Source organism: Salmo salar, chromosome 10, assembly GCF_965601325.2.
Source record: "Salmo salar chromosome 10, fSalSal1, whole genome shotgun sequence".
Classification (NCBI taxonomy): domain Eukaryota; kingdom Metazoa; phylum Chordata; class Actinopteri; order Salmoniformes; family Salmonidae; genus Salmo; species Salmo salar.
Genome location: NC_138300.1, coordinates 6,356,333 through 6,382,009, shown reverse-complemented (window position 1 = coordinate 6,382,009; position 25,677 = coordinate 6,356,333). Strand labels below are relative to the sequence as shown.

The following is a 25,677-nucleotide window of genomic DNA, read 5'->3' as shown; positions in this document are numbered from 1 at the left end:
GTCTTTCAAAGATAATTAGTAAAAATCCAAATAACTTCAAAGATCTTCATTGTAAAGGGTTTAAACACTGTTTCCCATGCTTGATCAATGAACCATAAACAATTAATGAACATGCACCTGTGGAATGGTCGTTAAGACACTAACAGCTTACAGATGGTAGGCAATTAAGGTCACAGTTATGAAAACTTAGGACACTAAAGAGGCCTTTCTACGGACTCTGAAAAGCACCAAAAGAAAGATGCACAGGGTCCCTGCTCCTCTGCGTGAACGTGCCTTAGGCATGCTGCAAGAAGGCATGAGGACTGCAGTTGTGGCAAGGGCAATAAATTGCAATGTCCGTACCGAGACGCCTAAGACATCGCTACAGGGAGACAGGACGGACAGCTGATAGTCCGCGCGGTGGCAGACCACATGTAACAACACCTGCACAGGATCGGTACATCCAAACATCACACCTGCGGGATAGGTACAGTATGGCAACAACAACTGCCCGAGTTACACCAGGAACGCACAATCCCTCCATCAGTACTCAGTCTGCAATAGGCTGAGAGAGGCTGGACTGAGGGCGCGTAGGCATGTTGTAAGGCAGGTCCTCACCAGATATCACCGGGAACAACGTCGCCTATGGGCACAAACTAGAGGTCAACCGATTTATGATTTTTCAACGCCGATACCGATTATTGGAGGACCAAAAAAAACCCGATGTTTTATATATTTATTTGTAATAATGAAAATTACAACAATACTGAATGAACAATGAACACTTATTTTAACTTAATATCAATAAAATCTATTTAGTCTCAAATAAATAATGAAACATGTTCAATTTGGTTTAAATAATGCAAAAACAAAGTGTTGGAGAAGAAAGTAAAAGTGCAATATGTGCCATTTAAAAAGCTAACGTTTAAGTTCCATGCTCAGAACATGAGAACATATGAATGCCGGTGGTTCCTTTTAACATGAGTCTTCAATATTCCCAGGTAAGAAGTTTTAGTTATTATAGGACTATTTCTTTCTATACCATTGGTATTTCATATACCTTTGACTATTGATGTTCTAATAGGTACTTTAGTATTGCCAGCCTAATCTCGGGAGTTGATAGGCTTGACGTTATAAACAGCACAATGCTTGAAGCATTGCGAAGAGCTGCTGGCAAACGCAGTAAAGTGCTGTTTGAATGAATGCTTACGAGCGTGCTGTTGCCTACCACCGCTCAGACTGCTCTATCAAATCATAGACTTAATTATAATTTAATAAAACACAGAAATACGAGCCTTAGGTCATTAATATGGTCAAATCCGGAAACTATCATTTCGAAAAGAAAAAGTTTATTCTTTCAGTGAAATACGGAACCGTTCCGTATTTTATCTAACGGGTAGCATCCATAAGTCTAAATATTGCTGTTAGATTGCACAACCTTCAATGTTATGTCATAATTACGTAAAATTCTGGCAAATTAGTTTGCAACGAGCCAGGTGGCCCAAACTGCTGCATATACCCTGACTCTGCGTGCAATGAACGCAAGAGAAGTGACACAATTTCCCTAGTTTAATATTGCCTGCTAACCTGAATTTCTTTTAACTAAATATGCAGGTTTAAAAATATATACTTCTGTGTATTGATTTTAAGAAATGCGTTGATGTTTATGGTTAGGTACACATTGGTGCAACAAGTGCTTTTTTTGCGAATGCGCTTGTTAAATCATCCCCCGTTTGGCGAAGTAGGCTATGATTCAATAAAAAATTAACAGGCACCGCATCGATTATATGCAACGCAGGACAAGCTTGATAAACTATTAATATCATCAACCATTTGTAATTAACTAGTGATTATGTTAAGATTTTTTTTTATATATATATATATAAGATACGTTTAATGCTCGCTAGCACCTTACCTTGGCTCCTTGCTGCACTCGCATAACAGGTAGTCAGCCTGCCACGCAGGCTCCTCGTGGAGTGCAATGTAATCGGCCATGATCGGTGTCCAAAAATGCCTATTACTGATTGTTATGAAAACTTGAAATCGGACGACCTCTAGCACAAACCAACTGTCGCTGGACCAGACAGGACTGGCAAGAAGTGCCCTTCACTGACGAGTCGCGGTTTTGTCTCACCAGGGGTGATGGTCGGATTCGCGTTTATTGTCGAAAGAATGAGCGTTACACCGAGGCCTGTACTCTGGAGCGGGATCGATTTGAACGTGGAGGGTCCGTCATGGTCAGGGGCGGAGTGTCACAGCATCATCGGACTGAGCTTGTTGTCATTGCAGGCAGGCAATCTCAATGCTGTGCGTTACAGGGAAGACATCCTCTTATCTCATGTGTTACCCTTCCTGCAGGCTCATCCTGACATGACCCTCCAGCATGACAATTCCACCAGCCATACTGCTCGTTCTGTGCCTGATTTCCTGCAAGACAGGAATGTCCGTGTTCTGCCATGGCCAGCGAAGAGCCCGGATCTCAATCCCATTGAGCACGTCTGGGACTTGTTGGATCGGGGTGTGAGGGCTAGGACCATTCCCCCCCAGAAATGTCTGGGAACTTGGTGGAATAGTGGGGTAACATCTCACAGCAAGAACTGGCAAATCTGATGCAGTCCATGAGGCGACGCACTGCAGTATTTAATGCAGCTGGTGGTCACACCAGATGCTGGCTGACTTTTGATTTTGTCCCCCCACCCCTGTTCATGGACACATTATTCAATTTCTGTTAGTCACATGTCTGTGGAACTTGTTCAGTTTGTCTCAGGTGTTGAATCTTATGTTCATACAAATATTTACACTTGTTAAGTTTGCTAAATATTAACGCAGTTGACAGTGAGCGGACATTTCTTTTTTTGCTGAGTTTAGTTAGAAACCCATATATCGCATTTTCAACTCTAGGCCTACTGATGGTTTTGTCACCAAAAATGTTAAGTAGGGTATGTCAAATATTCCCACTCTGGCACATGCATTCTAGCCAACAGCTCGCAGATACAGTGTGGGTATAGCCTACTACATGAGATTTATATGGACAAAAGTGCATGATTATTTAGATTTGTCAAACGGCAGCCAAGCATCAATCATGTCACCAGAGTAAGTTCATCACCCGGCACTTTCACCACCTTGTGAAGTCCATCATACATTTTTTTAATCTGTAGCCTAATAAACGGCATGCTTTCCCATGATGTCGTGACATTTTTTTTAATCCAGTATGTACTTTACTCTCATAAAAAGGTTAGATGGAAACCTGGTTGATGTCAATCCATTTTGAGGATGCTGGAATTTATATTTTGGACTAATGTGCACGTGCCTACAGGAGACTTTTGAAGTAACCTAATCCAAATAAAACATTGTGACTTGTTCATGCCACATATAACAAATAATACATTTAAAAAGTTAAATTGTACACATTTTGGCAATTTTGAAGCATTATGGTCTAGGTGCGCAAGGAATAACCAATGATTGGAGTGGAGGCAGAGCATGTGTTATGCTCCTGGCTGGTCCAGTTATTCAGGAAAGCTTATCTGGCCACATGTATTATAGGACGACTTGTGAGTGATCTGAAAGAGACGTCACATCTCAGTATCAGAAGTAAAAATGTAAAAGAAAGTTACGAATTTGAAGTTAGCTTGAACATGAGAAAGTTGGTTTGGTGTCTGTAGCTTGAAACGGTTCAAGAGTTGGTGCTATAATAATAGTTGTAAGAAGTTAAGTATTTTATGTTAGGATAGCCTGAAAGGTTTAAAGTTGGTTTTGTAACTTAACTGTCCAAGGAGCAGGGCTATTTTAAATAGCTACCACTGTATTACTGTGGTTCTAATTCAAACCATGTTAATAATTTTACATTTGCATAAATTAAGTATAAATAGTATCAAATCTGAATGCAATCAATTTAAGTTGTCAGTCTGAACATCTCAACATTAGTTTAGCGTTATTGTGACTCGTTTCAGGAAACTAGGCGTATGTCGCACGTCACTACTTCACAAGAGAGCCATTTGAACTTTTTTGGCAGAAATGCCTTCTGGAACATGAACTTTCATGTGTCTTAATAACAAACTTGTATTCCATATGTAAATACGAATACAATTGTTAAATTACGAGCCTAGTTGGTTGAGCCATGGAAAAAGACAGCAACCGTCCCGCTAGCCGTGATTGGCTGAGATAATAAGTGGGCTGGACATGCCGAGAGATGAGTTTGGATTGGTCTGCCATGTAGCATGCTTCTGTCTATAATATGAGTTGGTCAGTATATGTAGGTAATCCTTTCTAACGCTTCTTTTTTGAAAGCTATGACGTAGTAGAATTGCATAAGTGTTGCTCTCTACTTTCTGGAGGACTGAGTTTTGATATCAGTGGAATTAGAGTATGATGGCTAAGGAGAGGGAGAAAATTCTGCCGTTAGATTGCAATCTATTCAGACTGAGTCGAAAGAGAACCCAGAAGTCTCCAGATTACATCTTCAAACTAAGGGCAACCATGGCATCCGTGACAGAGAGGGAGAAGCGTCCATCCATGTAAATGGGTGCGAGTCGAGCTAGCTACATTTTCAGATATTACACATTTTTAATTTTGTAAAAGTCGTTTTCATTTCAAGTTAGTGTACTGTTAGCTAGCTTGTAAACGTTGTGTATGATCTGTGTAGTAATATTATTCGTAACTCAGTCATTTACATTGCTAGTTATAGTCTAATGTTAGCTAGCTAACATTGACCTGGTTGGTTAGCTACCTGCAGATTCATGCAGGGTAGTAACATTATGAGTTGGGATTATGGTTCATTGTTTAGCTAGCTAGCTACATGTATAAACAAAAGACTCCACTATGCAAGTAACTATTTCAATAGAATGTTTGATGTCACTGCGGCAACTATCGATAGATGTAGCTGGTAAATTTGCTCTGGCTATCTACTCTGATTTCAGAGCACTCTCATCCTAGTATGCAAGAGTGCAGACTAACTGACAAATTTATGAACGCTCAACACCCGTTGAGTATGGCCGGGGTCAGTAAGCGTTGGCAACAAAAGCGTAGTTCAATTGCTGCCAGCAGCACAGTTGCAGTCGCCAACGCTCTGGATAATATAAAAACAGCCTAACCAGCTCTGCTAGGTTGAGTAAAATGGTCAGAGTGAGCTGTTCTCTCATTTGTGTCTGGAAGTAGCAAGCAAGCTAGCCAACATTATCCAGTTAGCTTGGGTGCTTGACTGCTGCTGTTAAGCCAGAACGCTCGGATCAACACTAGTTTTCGGCCAGAGTGTCCTGTGTGCGCTCCGAGAGCAAAACGCTCTTGAGTTTACGAACGCCCAGAGCACTCTCTGGCACTCCAGATTTAAATTTAAGAACACACCCGTAGTGTAAACCAGCCTTTAGTCTTAATCATTGGTTGTTTAGTACATAGCCTCACATTTGAATCCTTAAAGAGATGGGTGGCGCTAAGGCTTAAGAGTGTGTGAACGATGCTGAATAGGTGTAGACAAAGATGAGCTCTTCACTAAGTACCAAAATATTCAAGGACCATTTTCTCAAAAGTGAGGTTGCAAGTTTATCAACTTTCAAAGCAGAATAACTTTCCCATTGTTCCTCATCTGTAGTGTATGATATACCATTTTCTACCTTGGAGTCTCTAATTTTATCCAATGTAGAAAACACAATTTCAAATTTTGCTACGTAAGACCTGATGGTCACAAATGGTGTAGGAGATACTCGCCCAGTCTATGGCATTTCCATTGCCATTTGAAATGCATTGGAAGCTCATTGAAATGTTGTGGTACAAAAAGTATAAATGCGATAAAAAAAAAAAACATTTTCTCAAGCAATCTAAGTTTGGTCAGTCAGCCCATTTTGGAAGTTTGTTTCGTATTAACTTAAGTTGTTTTAAGTGTTGGAGTAAACGGAATAAGTCAAATAATATGAGTATGTAAGAAATCTAGAGTTGAGCTGAGCTGCTTGTCTCATGTCTTCACTGTTCTTTCATGCACAATGATGCACCTGGCCTCCACTGCCGATGAGCTGTTCCTATTTGTTGTGGATTCATATTAAAAATTGATGCAGCTTTGAATGCTTTTGTGTGGCATGATTGCTACTTAGCCTGTTGCAGATCTGGACAAACAATCCACCTACCACTATTGTCACTATGAATGTTGGATGGCGGGCAGAATAGACAGTCTGGTAGACTGTAAGGACTGTTTATACGCATGACGCAACGTGGAGTGTCTGGACACAGCCCTTAGCCGTGGTATATTGGCAATATACCACAGACCCCTGAGGTTCCTTATTGCTATTATGAAACTGGTTACCAACGTAATTAGAGCAGTAAAAATACATGTTTTGTCATACTGGTGGTATACGGTCTGATATACCACGGTTGTCAGCCAATCAGCATTCGGGGCTCGAAACACCCAATTTATAAAAAAAAAGTTAATGTGGGGAAATGCGTAGTGCATAAGGAAAGTACCATAACACCTTGATATAGGGAAGGCGTATACAATCGGATGTGGGAATTTGGCTAGGATGGAAGAAATTAAATAGTAAACCTGCAAAAGAGTGAATGTAAACCAGGGAAAAATGCACTACCTTTGTTTGTGCCGAATTAAAAAAAAAAATAGAAAAAAAGCACAACCCTCCCAAAGCAAAAAAAAAAAACATTTTTTTTTTTTAAAAGCACAACCCTCTCATAGTTTGAACCAAATTTTGATCTGGACCCGGTTGCATAAAACATTGTTTCTGTTAAGGGGTTTACCTTAAGGAATAATTTCCCTTACCTAAGGGAATTGTTTAAGGGCGTTGCATAGAGCCCCTCAAATATTTCCTTAGGTAAAGCCGTACTTAAGGGGTTTTAAGGCAGTTTGAAGGCATGTATTGCAGAAAGAGTATCTGGTTACCATGGAGACTGCCTGATTCACTGACTAAAGGTCTCGTCAGATTTCTTTCATTTTGTAAGATAGCAAAATAGAACTTCTACAATCACGACAGAATAACCAAATTGCTTCAGAAGAAAATAAATCACAATTCTTGTAGTAACTTTTTTCGCAACTAGTTTTATATTACTTTCTAGTATGTCAAGCTAGTTTAGAGTACCTATAGTTAACTAGCCATCTAGCTTTGTAGTAGAGGTCGACCGATTATGATTTTCCAACGCCGATACCGATTATTGGATGACCCCCCCCCCCCAAAAAAAAAGCCGATACCGATTAATCGGCCATTTTTTTTATTTTATTATTTTTTATTTATTTATTTGTAATAATGACAATTACAACAATACTGAATTAACACTTATTTTAACTTAATATAATACATAAATAAAATCAATTTAGCCTCAAATAAATAATGAAACATGTTCAATTTGGTTTAAATAATGCAAAAACAAAGTGTTGGAGAAGAAAGTAAAAGTGCAATATGTGCCATGTAAAAAAACTAACGTTTAAGTGAGAACATCTGAAAGCTGGTGGTTCCTTTTAACATGAGTCTTCAATATTCCCAGGTAAGATGTTTTAGGTTGTAGTTATTATAGGACTATTTCTCTCTATACGATTTGTATTTCATATACCTTTGACTATTGAATGTTCTTATAGGCACTTTAGTATTGCCAGTGTAACAGTATAGCTTCCATCCCTCTCCTCGCTCCTACTTGGGCTTGAACCAGGAACACATCGACAAAAGCCACCCTCGAAGCAGCGTTACCCATGCAGAGCAAGGGGCAACAACTACTCCCAGTCTCAGAGCGAGTGACGTTTGAAACGCTATTAGCGCGCACCCCGCTAACTAGCTAGCCATTTCACATCGGTTACACAGCCTCATTTTGGCAGTTGATAGGCTTGAAGTCATAAACAGCGCAATGCATTGCGAAGGGCTGCTGGCAAAACGCACGAAAGTGCTATTTTGAATGAATGCTTACGAGCCTGCTGCTGCCTACTATCGCTCAGTCAGACTGCTCTATCAAATCATAGACTTAATTATAACATAACGCACAGAAATACGAGCCTTAGGTCATTAATATGGTCCAATCCGGAAACTATCATCTCGAAACGTTATTCCTGTTACATTGCACAACCTTCAATGATATGTCATAATTACGTAAAATCCTGGCAAATTAGGTCGCAACGAGCCAAGCGGCCCAAACTGTTGCATATACCCTGATTGCGTGCAATGAACGCAAAATGACACAATTTCACCTGGTTAATATTGCCTGCTAACCTGGATTTCTTTTAGCTAGATATGCAGGTTTAAAAATATATACTTCTTTGTATTGATTTTAAGAAAGGCATTGATGTTTATGGTTAGGTACAGTCGTGCAACGATTGTGCTTTTTTCGTAAATGCGCTTTTGTTAAATGATCTCCCGTTTGGCGAAGTCGGCTGTCTTTGTTAGGAAGAAATAGTCTTCACAGTTCGCAACGAGCCAGGCGGCCCAAACTGCTGCCTATACCCTGACTCTGTTTGCAAGAGAAGTGACACATTTTCCCTAGTTAAATGAAATTCATGTTAGCAGGCAATATTAACTAAATATGCAGGTTTAAAAATATAGACTTGTGGTATTGATGTTTATGGTTGGAGCAACGTGTACCTAAGCGACTATATGCAACGCAGGACGTTGATGATATTACTAGTTTAACTTGTGATTATGATTGATTGTTTTTTATAAGATAAGTTTAATGCTAGTTAGCAACTTTTACCTTGGCTTCTTACTGCATTCGCATAACCTCGGAGTGCAATGTAAACCAGGTGGTTAGAGCGTTGGACTAGTTAACCGTAAGGTTGCAAGATTGAATCCCTGAGCTGACAAGGTAAAAATCTGTCGTTCTGCCCCTGAACAAGGCAGTTAACCCACCGTTCCTAGGCCGTCATTGAAAATAGGAATGTGTTCTTAACTGACTTGCCTAGTTAAATAAAGGTCTAAATAAAATTTTTAAAATTAAAAATCGGCGTCCAAAAATACCGATTTCCGATTATGAAAACTTGAAATCGGCCCTAATTAGTCGGCCATTCCGATTATTCGGTCGACCTCTACTTTGTAGCCATGGATTGTGCAACTTCCATTGTTTAGCTAAGTACAGTAGCTAGCTGGTTGATGTTTTCCTTTTGTAACCAGAGCAGATGAAAGCAACATTCACCTCCACAAATGCTGTTTACATTGATATCCATACTGAATTAAGCACTTATATAACTTCTATGGACTACGTGGGCCACCTGCGGGACACATCCAGTGAAATATCAGGGCGGCAAATTCAAAACAACAAAATGTCATAATTCAACTTTCTCAAACATACAACTATTTTACACCATTTTAAAGATACACTTCTCCTTTATGTAACCACATTGTCCGATTTCAAAAAGGCTTTACAGCGAAAGCAAAACATTCGATTATGTTAGGAGAGTACATTGACAAAAATAATCACACAGCCATTTTCCAAGCAAGGACATGTGTCAATAAAACCCAAAACACAGCTAAATGAAGCACTAACCTTTGACGATCTTCATCAGATGGCACTCCTAGGACATTATGTTACACAATACATGTATGTTTTGTTCGATAAAGTTAATATTTATATCCAAAAACAGCATTTTACATTGGCGCGTGATGTTCAGAAAATGTATTCCCACCAAAACATCCGGTGAATGTGCACATCAATTTACAAAAATACTCATCATAAACGTTGACAAAATATATAACAAAGACTACTCCTGGATGCAACCGCTGTGTCAGATTTTAAAATAGCTTTACGGAGAAAGCACATTTTTCAATATTCTGAGTACATAGCTCAGCCATCACAGCGAGCTATACAGACACCCGCCAAGTTCGGGGCAACCTAAACTCAGAATTAGTATTCGAAATATTGTCTTACCTTTGCTGATCTTTGTCAGAATGCACTCCAAGGACTGCTACTTCCACAAGAAATGTTTTTGTTCGAAATAATCCATATTTTTGTCCAAATACCTCCGTTTTGTTTGTGCGTTCAGGTCACTATCCAAAGGCATACCGCGCGAGCGCGGTACCAGAGACGAAAAGTCAATGTTCCATTACCGTACTTAGAAGCATGTCAAACGCTGTTTAAAATCAATCTTTATGGTATTTTTAATGTAAAATTGCGATAATATTCCAACCGGACAATAGCATATTAATTCAAGAAGAAAAAGAAGGAACGACGCGCTCGTGTGACCGCGCATATCCAATCCCTTTGTCCACAGGCAGTCCACTCAGTAACTGAGCTCCTATTATCTGCCCAGTGACAGGAGAATGCTCAAACCACTTTCTGAATGCTGTTGACAGCCAATGGAAGCCTTAGGAAGTGCAACGTCACCCCACAGACACTGTAGTTTCGATAGAGAATCAAAAGAACTACAATTCTCAGACTTTCCACTTCCTGCTTGGATTTTTCTCAGGTTTTTGCCTGCCATATGAGTTCTGTTATACTCAGACACCATTCAAACAGTTTTAGAAACTTCAGTGTTTTCTATCAAAATCTACTAATAATATGCATATTCTAGTTTCTGGGCCAGAGTAGTAACCTATTTAAATTGGGTACGTTTTTCATCCGGCTGTGAAAATACTGCCCCCTACACCCCAACAGGTTATTAAGGGACGTCATTGGCACCCCTAATTTTTTCACTTAATTTAAGGGGGAAATTAACCTTAACATGTTTTGTGCAACTGACTTAAAGTTAAGGAAACTTTAAGGGAAAAGATGAGGGGGAAATTAACTTTAGATGTTTTGTCAAATCGGGCCCTGGCCCTTAAGACACTATGGAGCTGGCACAAGATTTGTCAGAAAATGTACCTCAATGAAGGGATTGGATATGCCACTGTACTCCATTACCCATATATGGCGCCGGGTCCACGGTGTCTTAACGTACCCGTGATTGCGTTCCGACCCCAGTGCAGCTCAGTGTAAACAAGCGTAACGGTAGGGTTTGAATCTGCCCAAAAGCATAGGGACGGCTCTGTTTTCTGTAAGTGCCGGTCACTGGTCAAGTAGCCTGTACGACTCATTTTCAGCCGGCAACTTTTTCCACAGTCAAACTGTGTTCCTTCCTAGTGCAGCCTGAGTGCCATAAAAACTGGGCACAGCTTCGTCACTGGCATGGTTTCACCATTACTTTACTGAAAACCGTGTGTCTCTAGCCCAAATGGTTCAGAAGGTATGAATGTGCCCACATGGCGGTACGCGCGAATGTTCCAAAATGTAATTTGTGGGAAAGTGCCATTCTAAAATGCGCATGCGATTGGTTTCATGGACAAAGATGGAAATATCTGTTCGAAATTTAGAAAGAGGGGATATCTGAAGATGCAAACAACTATCATTGCTTGGTTATATGACTAGAATATTGCCTTTGACTGCTTGACAATAAAAGAAAGTTGATTTTGAAAACCAAGTTCCACACAAAAGCGTTATGACTGGGGGACAGTGCCAAGAGTGTGGAAAGCTGTCATCAAGGGAAAGGGTGGCTCCTTTTGAAGAATCTCAAATATAAAATATATTTAGATTTTTAACACTTTTGGTTACTACATGATTCCTTATGTGTTATTTCATAGTTTTGATGTCTTCACTATTATTTCACAATGTAGAAAATAGTAAAAATAAAGAAACCCTGGAATGAGTAGGTGTCCAAACTTTTGACTGGTACTGTATTTTTTCTATATATTCTACAGGTTCCAGATTTATTTGTCCATTCTGCAATGTAATCTAATAAAAATAAGGTTATCAAGTTGTAGTGATGGGCATGCAACAGACTATAAAACTCTGGAGAACTTTTATGCATTACCACTAGAGAGCAATATCACCTTTGTTAGAATAGCCTATATCATAGACCTAGATCTGTTGTTTACAAAATATTGAACGTTCTTGAACACAGTACATCGTTTTGCGATGCAATGTTTTTGTACGTTTTTGTTTTTACTAATTAAAAAAAACCATGAGTGCTGTAAATGTCAAGTATGAAAGTGAAAATAGTTTAGACAGTGGTCTAGAGTTCTGAAGCGTCTTTCTTTTACAAGAACTGAAGTACACTTGAACAGGAAGCCCATACCATTTTAGTATGTGGTTAGCCAAGCATCGCAGTTTGCAATTTATCACAAACAGGAAGTGTATATCACTCTGTATGGCCTCCAGTTGAAAAACGGTTTGGTTACCTTTTAGCTGTAAGTTTGATCTAGTCGTTGGGAAGGGAAAAACGCCATTTAATTTCTAAATGGCCCAGGGAAAGGATCATTCCTTCCTAAAGCTGGACGACCTTGCCAGCCGATTCTTCAACAGGTATCGCAAAGGCAACCAAGAGCAAAAAGCCCAGGAGAGTGAGGGGCCTCATGTCTCAGAGTTCACCATCATTTGGGATAAATTGAGTAAGTTACTGTGTACTCTTCATGCTGTAGCTATCGAAATAGCCAGGTGTGACCAAGTGAGTCTAATTATTAGACGAGCTCAAACTCTCAACTTGTGTAACTGCTTTTATTTGATAATTGCTGACGTCAACGTTGGCAAAACCCTATCCAGTAAATATTACGTTTCTAGTGAATACACCCCTGGTATCTCTATGGCTACATGGACACAGAAACACTTGACTTTTTGGTGCTTTTTCTAAATGAGTCTATACCCTTTAACTGAGCCTTGTGTTTCCTTCAAACTTGTCAGGGCTGATAATTAAACCAGAGTGAGACCAGACTGGTGGTTTAGGCTAAACTAAAGGGACACAGGGTCTGAAAAACCAAGAGATTAATCTTAAAACGCACTAAAGTTTTATCAGAAGCAAATGGTATGAAACCAGGAGGGACCTACTTGAAACTTGTTTTCATTGGGGTTTTTTTCTTTCATATGACAACCATGGAACTTTCTTGATTCCTCAATGTTACTAACTATAGAAGTGTTCGGTTGAGCTTCACCATGGATCTAAAATGGCATGGAGAGTTAGGCTAGGTCTTACACGGAGTCAGTCCCATAAAACACTACCTAATGCTATGTGCCCTGGAATCCAGTGCCCAAAGTCAGGAGATTATTAGATAATGTATTAAATTCACCAGGAAGAAAACACACCAGTAACTAGGTCTATGCAACTATTTGTTCTTCTTAAAACCTTCTTTGTAACTTCGAAGATGCATAATATACAAACTGCACTGTCATCAACAACGTGTAATGAATAGTGTAAATGCACAGCAACATTGTGGCATTGTCTGTCGCCTCGTCTGAATGAGATCTCTCTGTCCTGTCATTTTCTTTGTGCCACTTCTTGGCCGGGGAGGGTGCATGGTTTGTATTCTATTCTGATTGTAATTTTTTTTAAACATTTTTTTTCTCTTCTTGTCTCTAATGACCTGGCCTTAACAGTCCAATGTTACGTTCAATGTCAGTTAGAGGGGTCAGTGAGCTTTCGAACAGCTAGTGAGAGACGTAGTCTCCCTTACCAGTTAGGCCTACTATCATGTCAGACATGAGGCTCATGGAAATAGACGCCCCTATTATCGTGTAGTTACAGCAGTGAGCTACAACTCCTGCTACAGACAGACAGGAAGTTCTCCAATGACATGGCTTAGGCTGCATGCAGAAACCCTGTCAGCTCAACAGCTAGCTCAGTCTTAACGTATTGCCTTTTAGAGACATAATCGAGATTTAGAAAAATCTGATATGTAGACATAGTTAGGTTCAAATCCAGTCAAGTTAGGGAATGAACTGAAGTTTCATTCATTTAATGAGAGTTGATTTTGTGAAGATTGGGACTTTCAATTCAATAATTAAATCCACGTTTATTTATTAAACTGAGATTCCCCCCAAGTCCAGTGGTTTCAGGCTGATCCATTTGAGTTAGGCTATTTGAAATTGCACAGTCTTAAGTTGTCTTCTCCAATGTAATTTTGTTGTTACATCTAACCCACTTAAGTATCTAGCTAATGTTCTTGTTTTTACATAAAAATGTCTTCCCTTTTTCTCCTCTTCATCATTTCCATCCATGTGGGTGAATGTTCCTGAAAAACCCTTCGTGAACTAGAGACTTTTGGTATGCGCATTCTCTTCCATAAGCTGTCCTAAGTCACAGAGAGAGCAGACAGCCAATAGCCTAGATATCACCCAACAAATAGTCTAGGACTACAACCTGGCTGCTGCTAAAACAGTAGAAAATGTTGCAAATGGTTAGCATTTGTGGATTTTCTTCAGTAGTAACATCATGACTAACTCATGGATTTAGCCAATTACTTTGTCATTCCTCGGTGACTATGGACTGCTCATGTCTGCTGTGGTTTCCGCAAAGCACTTTCTATGTCTGCACTGTAGTTAGTTTGCTGTGGCTTTTAAAACTTTAGCTGAATTTTGTAAATTTTTTTATTTAATTTTTTTCCCCCTTGAATAGTGTTAACCCTCTGAAAGGAATGTACCGTTGTTGCTCTTTGAATTGGCTATCTATAAAGCCTGTGAGTGCTCTTTGCATCTCTTCGTTGTAAATTGCTAGCTAATAAAGATGTTTTAAGTACAGTACCTCTACTTTGGCCTGACCTTACTATCGGTTTATGTAGTTAGTGTGATCCCCTGAACATGTTGACTGTTAAATACCCAGCAAATCTGATCTAAGTAGAAAGACAATAGGTCTATAGACCTGTCTAACCTGTGTTTATTCTGTGCTAATTGTCTTCTTTCTTCAACTTTCAGTGAAAGAGTTCTTAGCCAAAGCCAAAGAAGATTTTTTACGAAAATGGGAGTGCCCACCACAGGTAAGAGACTAATAACAAAATACTTCTTTCCCATAGGTAACAAAATACCACACTGAACAAAAATATAAAATGCAACATGGAACAACTTCAAAGTTTTTATGGAGTTACAGTTCATATAAGGAAATCAAATCAATTTAAATAAATAAATTAGGCCCTAATCTATGGATTTTTACATGACTGGGAATACAGATATGCATCTGTTCAGATGGCTTAAAAAGAAATAAAAAAGTAGGGGTGTGGATCATAAAACCAGTCAGTATCAGGTGTGACCTCCATTTGCGTCATGCAGCGTGACACATCTCCTTCGCATAAGAGTTGATATGGCTGTTGATTGTAGCCTGTGAAATGTTGTCCCACTCTGCTTCAATGGCTGTCTGAAGTTGCTGGATATTGGCGGGAACTGGAACACGTCGATCCAGAGCATCCCATAAGTTCTCAATGGTTAACATGTCTGGTGAGTATGCAGGCCATGGAAGAACTGGGACATGTGTACAGATCCTTGCGACATGGAGTCGTGCATTATCATGCTGAAACATGAGATGATGGCAGCAAATGAATGGCATGACAATGGGTCTCAGGATCTCGTCACGGTATCTCTGTCCATTCAAATTGCCATCGATAAAATGCAATTGGGTTTGTTGTCCGTAGCTTATGCCTGCCCATACCGTAACTCCACTGCCACCATGGGTCACTCTTCACAATGTTGACATCAGCAAACTGCTCTACCTCACAACGCCATACACGCGATCTGCCATCTGCCCGGTACAGTTGAAACCGGGATTTAGCCGTGAAGGTACACTTCAAGCGTGCCAGTGGCTATCTAAGGTGAGCTTTTGCCCACTGAAGTTGGTTGTGACGCCAAACATTGGTCAGGTTAAGACCCTGGTAAGGACAAAAGGGCTTCCCTGAGAATGTTTCTAAATCAAAATAAGCCCGCCTCCAGTGATCCTCACAGCCTTCATTTTACCCAGCACTCTCTCCACCATTTTGGTTAACTCCGCACACTCCACTGGCTTCCAGTTGAAGCTCGCATCTGCTACAAGACCATGGTGCTTGCCTACGGAGCTGTGAGGGGAACTGCACCTCCGTACCTTCAGGCTCTGATCAGTCCCTACACCCAAAGAAGGGCGCTGCGTCCATCCACCTCTGGCCTGCTCGCCTCCCTACCTCTGCGGAAGCGCAGTTCCCGCTCAGCCCAGTCAAAACTGTTCGCTGCTCTGGCACCCCAATGGTGGAACAAGCTCCCTCACGACGCCAGGACAGCGGAGGATTACCTGGGATAGGATAAAGTAATCCTTCTAACCCCCCCCCCCCCCCCCCCCAAAAAAAAGATCTAGATGTACTATTGTAAAGTGGTTGTTCCACTGGATATCATAAGGTGAATGCACCCAATCTGTAAGTCGCTCTGGATAAGAGCGTCTGCTAAATGAAGTAAATGTAACTCCAATGGTTTCTTCAAGATTGGGATTCTGCTCAGCTGCTCCTCATTAACAAACTGTACTCCTACTAGATACAAAGGGTCATTCTCATCACTGTTCACTACTTTGCTCTGTTTTCCATTCTTTTGGACAATACTCCAATTCTGCTTGATTCTACCGCCATTGTATTCAGAATCCACTTCATCCGCTTCTGCTATATTTCGTTCCCTGCCAGAGTGGACTCTAACATTTGCAACGGCACATACTTTTAAGGAGATAGGGAAACGGTGCCCACACTACGTCAATGTGCCGCGCGGTGCATTCTGGGTGATTTTTGCAACAAAGAGCGCACTCCATGGAGTGAAAAACATTAGCACGAATCTCGTCAACAAGAAGTACAAAATTACCAGTACTTTCCGAAATGTGAGATAATCAACTTGCTATCTGTTGAATCGTATAGCTTTGAAATCGTGACATTACGTGCTTTTGAGGAAAATAGGCAGGTTTCTCGACATATACACTGACTTTGAGAAAGGATTGTGTGACGATTAGCTTAGCAACTGCATGACAACGTGAACGTGATTGGTCGACAGTCTGCTGGGTGGGGCGTTGTACGTTCCTTCATTCATTAGATTCCTATTTCCTTTCTATAATACAGTTGAAGTCGCAAGTTTACATAAACCTTAGCCAAATACATTTAAACTCAGTTTTTCACAATTCCTGACATTTAATCCTAGTAAAAATTCCCTTAGGTCAGTTAGGATCACCGCTTTTATTTTAAGAATGTGAAATGTCAGAATAATAGTAGAGTGATTTATTTCAACTTGTATTTCTTTCATCACATTCCCAGTGGTTCAGAAGTTTACATGCACTCAATTAGTATTTGGTAGCATTGCCTTTAAATAGTTTAACTTGGGTCAAACGTTTTGGGTAGCCTTCCACAAGCTTCCCACAATAAGTTGGGTGAATTTTGTCCCATTCCTCCTGACAGAGCTGGTGTAACTGAGTCAGGTTTGTAGGCCTCCTTGCTTGCACATGCTTTTTCAGTTCTGCCCACACATTTTCTGTGGGATTGAGGTCAGGGCTTTGTGATGGCCACTCCAATACCTTGACTTTGTTGTCCTTAAGCCATTTTCCACAACTTTAGAAGTATGCTTGGGGTCATTGTCCATTTGGAAGACCAATTTGCGACCAAGCTTTAACTTCCTGACTGATGTTTTGAGTTGTTGCTTCAATATATCCAGATAATTTTCCTTCCTCATGAGACCATCTATTTTGTGAAGTGTACCAGTCCCTCCTGCAGCAATGCACCCCCACAACATGATGCTGCCACCCCCGTACTTCACGGTTGGGATGGTGTTCTTCAGCTTGCAAGCCTCCCCCTCTTTCCTCCAAACATAACAATGGTCTTTATGGCCAAGCAAACAGTTGTATTTTTGTTTCATCTGTCCAGAGGACATTTCTCCAAAAAGTACAATCTTTGTCCCCATGTGCAGTTGCAAACCTTAGTCTGGCTTTTTTATGGCGGTTTTGGAGCAGTGGCTTCTTCCTTGCTGAGCTGCTTTTCAGGTTATGTCGATATAGGACTCGTTTTTTTACTGTGGATATAGATACTTTTGAACCTGTTTCCTCCAGCATCTTCACAAGGTCCTTTTGCTGTTCTGGGATTGACTTGCACTTTTCGCACCAAAGTATGTTCATCTCTAGGAGACAGAACGCGTCTTTTTCCTGAGTGGTATGACCGCTGCGTTGTCCCATGGTGTTTATACTCGCATACTATTGTTTGTACAGATGAACGCGGTACCTTCAGGCATTTGGAAATTGCTCCCAAGGATGAACCAGACTTGTGGAGGTCTACAATTATTTTTCTGAGGTCTTGGCTTATTTCTTTTGATTTTCCCATGATGTCAAGCAAAGGGGCAGTGAGTTTGAAGGTAGGCCTTGAAATACATCCACAGGTACACCTCCAATTGACTCAAATGATGTCAATTAGCCTATCAGAAGCTTCTAAAGCCAAAGACATCATTTTCTGGAATTTTTCCAAGCTGTTTAAAGGCACAGTCAACTTAGTGTATGTCAACTTCTGACCCACTGGATTTGTGATAGTGAATTATAAGTGAAATAATCTGTCTGTTAACAATTGTTGGAATAATTACTTGTCATGCACAAAGTAGATGTCCTAACCGACTTGCCAAAACTATAGTTTGTTAACAAGAAATTTGTGGAGTGGTTGAAAAACAAATTTGAATGACTCCAACCTAAGTGTATATAAACTTCCGACTTCAACTGTATCTCTGGCAACTGTACCATGCAATGCATCCTGGACTGAAGAGGCTGACAAATAGGAAAAATGTGTTAGACCCTCCGTTAAATGACACATTTCTCGATGTAGGAATATCGCAAAAATATGTTCAATGGCTCATTCTCCCGAGTTATGACATCGGTCAGCATTCAAATCTGACATGCTCTCACAACTTTGTAAGTTGACTGACTTACGGTGCTACGTAATACCGGCCGTATTTCTGCCTGCTTGAACACCAATAACTCACATAAACATGAAATGACCCAGAGAATCGATAGAACAGAGATGCACAAAAACAATAGAACATTCAAAATGGCTGAGCCTTAACTTTAAGGATATAATTAGTGGTTAATTACAAAATACAATTACTAATACAAAATTGCAGTTACAGGTGTTTACGAAAATCTCTGGCCTTTGTACTCAGCAGCACCACCTTGTTAAAAAAATCATTGGAAGAACCCTGAACATCACTTCCTAGAGTAGCTCAAACTGTGCATGCAATGTTCCAAAAACTTTCATGAAGCAAGATGGCAACACACTAAAACGACACTTCCTGATCTTCAAATGTGCCACTGAGACATCACAAAGTAAATGATGGGGTGTCCTCATCGATGGCTCTGTCCATTCTTTCTACAGTCTATGAGCAGCCTACAATGTGCCTTTTTAATTAAAGGCAAATTACCCATTCTTTGCGGAAATCGCATAGACAGTAAACGCTACACAATTACCTTTATTAAAGTGTTCTGCCCTGTATTGAATTTCGGCTTTAATGTCGGCTCACTGTTTGCTGTCACATTTTAAGGATGTGTTTTCCTCCTCAGAGCACAACTGGACTGGATGACTTTGACAGGCTGAAGACTCTGGGCACAGGCTCGTTCGGTAGAGTTATGTTGGTGAAACATAAAGGAACAGAACAGTTCTACGCAATGAAGATCCTGGACAAACAGAAAGTGGGTACCATGCATTAACATGCACTGGGTTGTGTTAATTAGGTTAGGCAACGGAAAAAGAAAATGAGCTTTCCTTATTGGGTAAGTCCAGATAGTCCTTCCCTGTTTCAGTTTGCTTTCTTCTGTTTAGTGCCTAATGAACATGACCCTGTTTTGTTTTGAATGAAGTTGAACAAAACCTAGGCCGGTTAAATCACCTAGCACAGTAAAGTTGGCTGGCGTCAGAGAAAGCCTGGCTTTATCTAGCATGGGTTTACACTAGTTCTAATGGAAATGCATCTTCTCAGGTACTGTGAGGCTTGGTTAACCACAAAATACATTTCGTATTTTTTTGCCTGACATTTTTAAAGTGAAACTTAATGAGACACAGTATGAGAGATCCTGTACCTTGTTAAAAGTTGAACATCTGAATGAAAAAATGTAAACCAGTCATTGAGGCAACAATATTCTGTTAGCTACAAAGTAACTGTTTTGCGTCTCCCTTTTTTCAGTTGACTGCTTTTGGTCTGTTAACTTGAAGGATATTTTAGGAAATGTCAATCCCATGCAGGTTTCAAACAGTGACTGACGTGCCTTTTGAACCTATGACCATTGACATTTTGAAAATGACCTCTGACAGTTTGGCTTTAAACCTACACTGTGGTATTTTTACCACATGCTGTATTCTAAAGCTGTTGAAGATTAGCAATTGGACTGGCCTATTGATATTTAATTGCCCTGATCATCGTAAATGGTGCTGCCTTGTGGTGACTAGATCGCATTGGCTGCCACCAAATGTAGTAGGGATGTTCCCTTGAAATTGTCTCTTACATTATTATTTTCCTGTGTATCAAATTAATTAAAGTGGAAAGGCAAACACTTTGTTTTCTTTATTCTCGCGTGTAGATTTGTAAGCATCACACATTCCCACTACTAGCATCCTGATAACAAATATGCTACAGATGTCCAGTTGCACGTTCAATGCATGTAAAAAAAAAAAAAAAAATGGACTGAAGTACTACAAACATTGCCTATTGCCCAGGCACTCATTCCCTCATTCCTCCAAAGTTAGCCACCACCATAAATTATTCTTTGGGATACGGTCATATTCTTCATTAGCGGTACGGTCACATCCATTAGTTTTATCAGATGACTGGTGACTTTTCTCTGTACTATTGTGCTCCTCTCCTCATCGTTATGCCTCCTCTCTCATTGCTCTCACAGGTGGTGAAGCTGAAGCAGATAGAACACACGCTAAACGAAAAGAGAATACTGCAGGCGGTGTCCTTCCCCTTTCTCGTGAGACTAGAGTATTCCTTCAAGGTATGTCAGCAGCAGTAGGATGTCCTAAAATCTGCACCATACGATTGGTGAAAAAGATAAGCAGTGTTACCCTGCAAATTGAGTTTGGATGATAAACCAAAAATGGCCTTCCTTGGTACGTCGGTAATTTTCCGTTATTTTGCTACACAATGTTACTGTAAATCAGGGGTCTCAAAGAGAACCTGCAGATACCCGGCCCTCCGTGGAATGATTTGGACACGTGCTGTAGATTGTTCTAAACCGTTATTTGGTCGACAGTAATAGCCTATGCATTATGTTGATTCCTTGTTCTCCCAAATTTCATGACATCCAATTTGTAGTTAGTCTTGTCCCATCGCTGCAACTCCTGTACGGACTCGGGAGAGGCGAAGGTCGAGAGCAATTCTTCCTCCGAAACACGACCCTGCCAAGCCGCACTGCTTCTTAACACACTGCTCGCTTAACCCGGATGCCAGCCGCACCAATGTGTCGGAGGAAACACCGTACAACTGGCGACCAAGTCAGCTTGCAGGTGCCTGGCCTGCCACGTGGAGTCGCTAGAGCGCGATGTGACAAGGAAATCCTGGCCGGCCTAACCCGGACAACGCTGGGCCGATTGTGCGCTGCCTCATGGGTCTCCCGGTCACAGCCAGCTGTGACACAGCCTGGGATTGAAACCGGGGGAGAGTATGTTGATCCCTGCTATAAAAGTATCTGCTTGTCCCTGTTTTCCTGTTGGCTGCTGTGTTAGCGAGCCTCTTTCACTCCCCACTGTGCGCCTGGAGGAGGGAGAGATGCTTTCTGCAAAACACAAGCATAGGACCGTTGTTCAAAATGCAATTGCTGGAAAAATATAAATGCAGTTTTCAAAGCAACTACTGTTACAGTTAGAGGAGCTTTCTGTGAGTATTTTATTTCTCAACTCTTAATATTGAATTCATGGCACCACTTTACAACTGGAGTAAGTTGTAGTATGGCTTGGTTTTGATGCGCCCGCGGAGTGCGCCATTTGCTGTGAATAGGCCCACATCAAGTAGCCTAAGCCTAGCGCTGGATTTTTTTTGTACGATAGATGAATCAATTAGCCTACATGGCTATATAGCAACAATATCATGTTTAGAGTTAGTCTAGCTAAGTGTTTTGAGTTCCCAATTCCTCAGGTGCTGAATAATATAGCCTATAGGCCAATATTCACAAAGAGCCAAAAAGAAATCTGATAATAATGGATTCTATTTTAACCAGTTGCACAATCATGCTTTCCTTGGAAATGTTAGATGAAATGGCTTACTTTTTTAATCATAGGCTACCATCTCACCTGTCTTACTTGGTACTGGAAAATTGTCTATAGCCCTCATGCGAATGTTAAGTAACTGTCTATTGAAATAAATACAAATATTGTTGTATTTATTGTTATCCAGCAAAATAGTTACATTTATCACAATATTACTTTTTGTCCATAACGCTCTGCTCTAGCAACTCCCCCCCCAAAATAATTTAGCGTAAAAAAGTTGGTGACCAACTTTATTTTGTTCTTTTTTTTCAGAGGGGGGTTTACAGGTCCAAAAACAATCAAATAAATGCATACAAAGATAACCCTGACCCACCTCCCAAAAGAAAGCATGCCTCCCATCCCACCTAGCAACAGAGGTTGCTTATCTGTCAGTGCTGTGAAATTAGTGATGCATTAACATCTCTCCTTTGTGAACGGCTGTGTTAATTATTTAGAGAAATACCTAATTAATTCCAATATTTATTTATTGTAATTTATCGCTCTACTTGCAAATATGTTGGAAAAGACCTTGTACATTTTGACAAATAATATTGTATCAATTTCAACCCAAGGTACGTGTGTGTGTGTGTGTGTGTGTGTGTGTGTGTGTGTGTGTGTGTTCTAACTTTATTTGAAACATAGGATAACTCCAACCTCTACATGGTGATGGAGTACGTTCCAGGAGGAGAAATGTTCTCGCATCTGAGACGCATCGGGAGGTTCAGGTGAATCGAAAAAGTTTTGACACCATGTTCATAGCCTGGTATGTCTGTATACTTGAGATACAAAAAATGGGCACCATCTATGAATTATAAGGTATGTGCTGTGTTGTCTTTGGTTAAAAAAAATTCTGCCCGTTTGACATCACGTCAACTTAAATTCTTCTTCTGTCTTCAGTGAACATCACGCACGATTTTATGCAGCTCAGATAGTACTCACTTTTGAGTACCTCCACTCGCTAGACCTTATCTACAGAGACCTGAAGCCTGAAAACCTTCTCATTGATCACCAAGGGTACATCCAGGTACGGATGCAGCGATATCCAAACCAAAGCATATTCTCATTTGTTGTCTATGAACTCTCATCTAAGACTTCTGTCTTGAGATTGAATAGCAAATAATGAGAGGTTAGACATCACGTTAACGTTGACAGTCCATGCAAATGTGGACTGCTATTATTACATAGTTCTAATGCCCTTGTTGGTCCGTTTCAGGTCACAGACTTTGGCTTTGCCAAAAGAGTCAAAGGCAGGACCTGGACATTGTGTGGAACTCCAGAGTACCTGGCTCCAGAGATCATCCTCAGCAAGGTGGGCCATTGTGTCCAATATAGTGTGCTGTACATAGTGTGTGTGACTGTTTGCAACCTACCTGTAGATTTGAATTAGTTGCCAGTGTTTGCACAGTATGTGCAAAGAAAGTCGCTGAACTTTGTTTTCGCTGCTGTACTCTGCTAGGGCTACAACAAAGCTGTGGACTGGTGGGCACTGGGAGTCCTGATCTACGAGATGGCCGCTGGGTACCCCCCATTCTTCGCTGATCAGCCAATCCAGATCTACGAGAAGATCGTGTCTGGCAAGGTATCCAGGAATTGATGTTATGTGTAGTCTGGACTGACATGTTACTGGACACCATGCGTTCTTGAATGTTATGCAAAACTAATGCATACGTATTAGTGTCCTACAAAACTTTCTTCACGGGTGATTTGCCTATAGATTTTGCAGCGGCCCCTACTGTCAAGAATGACAGAGCTATTAGCCTATATGGTGTCCCTTGATGTTCTGGTTATTTGCCAACATTGCTGTGCATGTTTCTATCGTCCCAGTGACTTTTATCCATATTTTAACAATAAGCTCCACAGTTAAAGCCCAACTCCTCTCCTGTGTTCCAGGTACGATTCCCCTCCCACTTCAGCTCAGACTTGAAAGACCTGCTGAGGAACCTGCTCCAGGTGGACCTGACGAAGCGCTACGGCAACCTGAAGAATGGGGTGAATGACATCAAGAACCACAAGTGGTTCGCCACAACAGACTGGATCGCAATCTACGAGAGGAAGGTACGTCCCGATCGTTAGTTTTTTTTAAGTGTGAAATAACCACTGTTAGTTTGGAACAGTAAAAAAAACAGGTAACACATTATGTATCCCCAGAAAGATTGACATTCCAGGTGTAATTAAATATGAACTTTACCGTCATAAAAACACTGCCAGATATAACACATTTGCACTATAAAGGCTTTGCAAGGCTTGTAGGCAAGGATGTTGGGAGTTCAGTACTTTCCCCTCTAACCCCAATCACCAAAATAGGTTGATTGCCTTTGCCACATAAACAATGTGTAGCTGTTGTGATTGTATTGTGGTCTTTAGAGCCACTCCCACACTTGTCCTGTTGCCTTTCAGGTGGAAGCTCCCTTCATACCAAAGTGCAGAGGACCAGGAGACACAAGCAACTTTGACGACTACGAAGAGGAGGATGTCCGTGTGTCCGACACAGAAAAGTGTGCGAAGGAGTTTTCCGAATTCTAGCAAGGGGGGGCATGTGTTCCATCAGGTCTCTCACATGTATTGGGATTTTTGCAGTCTGTTGAGGGTGGAGCTGAGACATGATGCATTCAAAACAATTGCCTAGTTCCTTCATTCCACAAGGTTGAATGAGGTCCTTCTTGCCATTATCCTCCTCGCGTGCAGTTAGCACTAAACGTATACACAGGCACATTATGCAGACACCCCTCGTGCTGCGACACAAAAATACTAGGAACGCCATGTTTTTTGTCTTTTGTTTCCTGTTTAGTTTTTAAACATATGTTGCTTTAAAGAATCCCCCCCCCCCCCTTCCCTCCATTTTAAACCAAGTGATTATTTGCAAAGCAAGACTAAAACCAATGAAATGCCCATTTTACAGTGGCACAAAGAGTTACTGACTATAGTAGGTGGTATTACACATTTTAGTGATTTTTACATTGCTCTAGTTCTTGCCAGTGACTCTTGCCAGTTCTTGTGTGTTAGGCCTACATGTCAGTGTTTTTTTAGGTTTAATTAAACTTTCTTGGCCCAGTCTATAATCCTAAACATTTTGCTGTCCTTAAGAAGTAGACTGTCTTTCTGCATAATATAAATATACAGCATCTTTTTACAAAGAAATGGATGTCAGAAAAGGAAAATACTCATTACAATACCACAGTCACATGGGCATGCAGTCATTGATGAGGGGTACAGTAGTAGCAAAGCAAACCTAATTACAAAGCAAAAACCTGTGATATGTTTAATTTATCATTTGTAGCAATGTTTTACTTGTCAGGTCATGGGGCATTTATTTATTTATTTTTAATTACCGCCGAGTAGGTATTGTATTCAAATTAAGATGAAGTGAGATTATATATTTTAAGGTACAACAACCCCAAGAGGGGTAGGAAACTTATGGGCTTTAACTACACTGAACAAAAATATAAACGAAACATGCAACAATTTCAAAGATTTTACTAAGTTACAGTTCATATAAGGAAATCAGGCTATTTAAATAAATTCATTAGGCTCTAATCTATTGATTGCACATGACTGGGAATACAGATATGCATCTGGTCACAAATATCTTTAAAAAAGTAGTGGTGTGGGTCAGAAACCAGTCTGGTGTATCTGGTGTGAATGTTGTCCCACTCCTCTTCAATGGCTGTGCAAAGTTGATGGATATTGGCAGGAACTGGAACACGCTCTCGTACAAATCGATCCAGTGCATCCCAAACATGCTCAATGAGTGACATGTCTGGTGAGTATGCAGGCCATGGAAGAACTGGGACAT

General features: G+C 40.6%; 1 protein-coding gene across 2 annotated transcripts in view; it reads left to right on the top strand.

Moving 5' to 3' along the window:
* Nucleotides 1-25,418, top strand: part of prkacba (protein kinase, cAMP-dependent, catalytic, beta a) — a 35,940-nt gene extending 10,522 nt beyond the window's left edge. Inside the window, exons 1-10 of one of the 2 annotated variants that reach the window (XM_014215644.3) lie at nt 12,021-12,308; nt 14,602-14,663; nt 19,205-19,333; nt 20,537-20,635; nt 22,527-22,609; nt 22,782-22,908; nt 23,098-23,193; nt 23,341-23,463; nt 23,775-23,939; nt 24,282-25,418. In XM_014215644.3, the coding sequence (XP_014071119.1) occupies nt 12,158-12,308; nt 14,602-14,663; nt 19,205-19,333; nt 20,537-20,635; nt 22,527-22,609; nt 22,782-22,908; nt 23,098-23,193; nt 23,341-23,463; nt 23,775-23,939; nt 24,282-24,407 (1,161 nt within the window). In that variant the 5' untranslated portion in view covers nt 12,021-12,157 and the 3' untranslated portion in view covers nt 24,408-25,418. Of the gene's footprint in view, nt 1-12,020; nt 12,309-14,601; nt 14,664-19,204; nt 19,334-20,536; nt 20,636-22,526; nt 22,610-22,781; nt 22,909-23,097; nt 23,194-23,340; nt 23,464-23,774; nt 23,940-24,281 lie in introns of those variants that run through there. The other variant, XM_014215646.3, reaches the window with a different exon arrangement.
* Nucleotides 25,419-25,677: the final 259 nt, after the last annotated feature.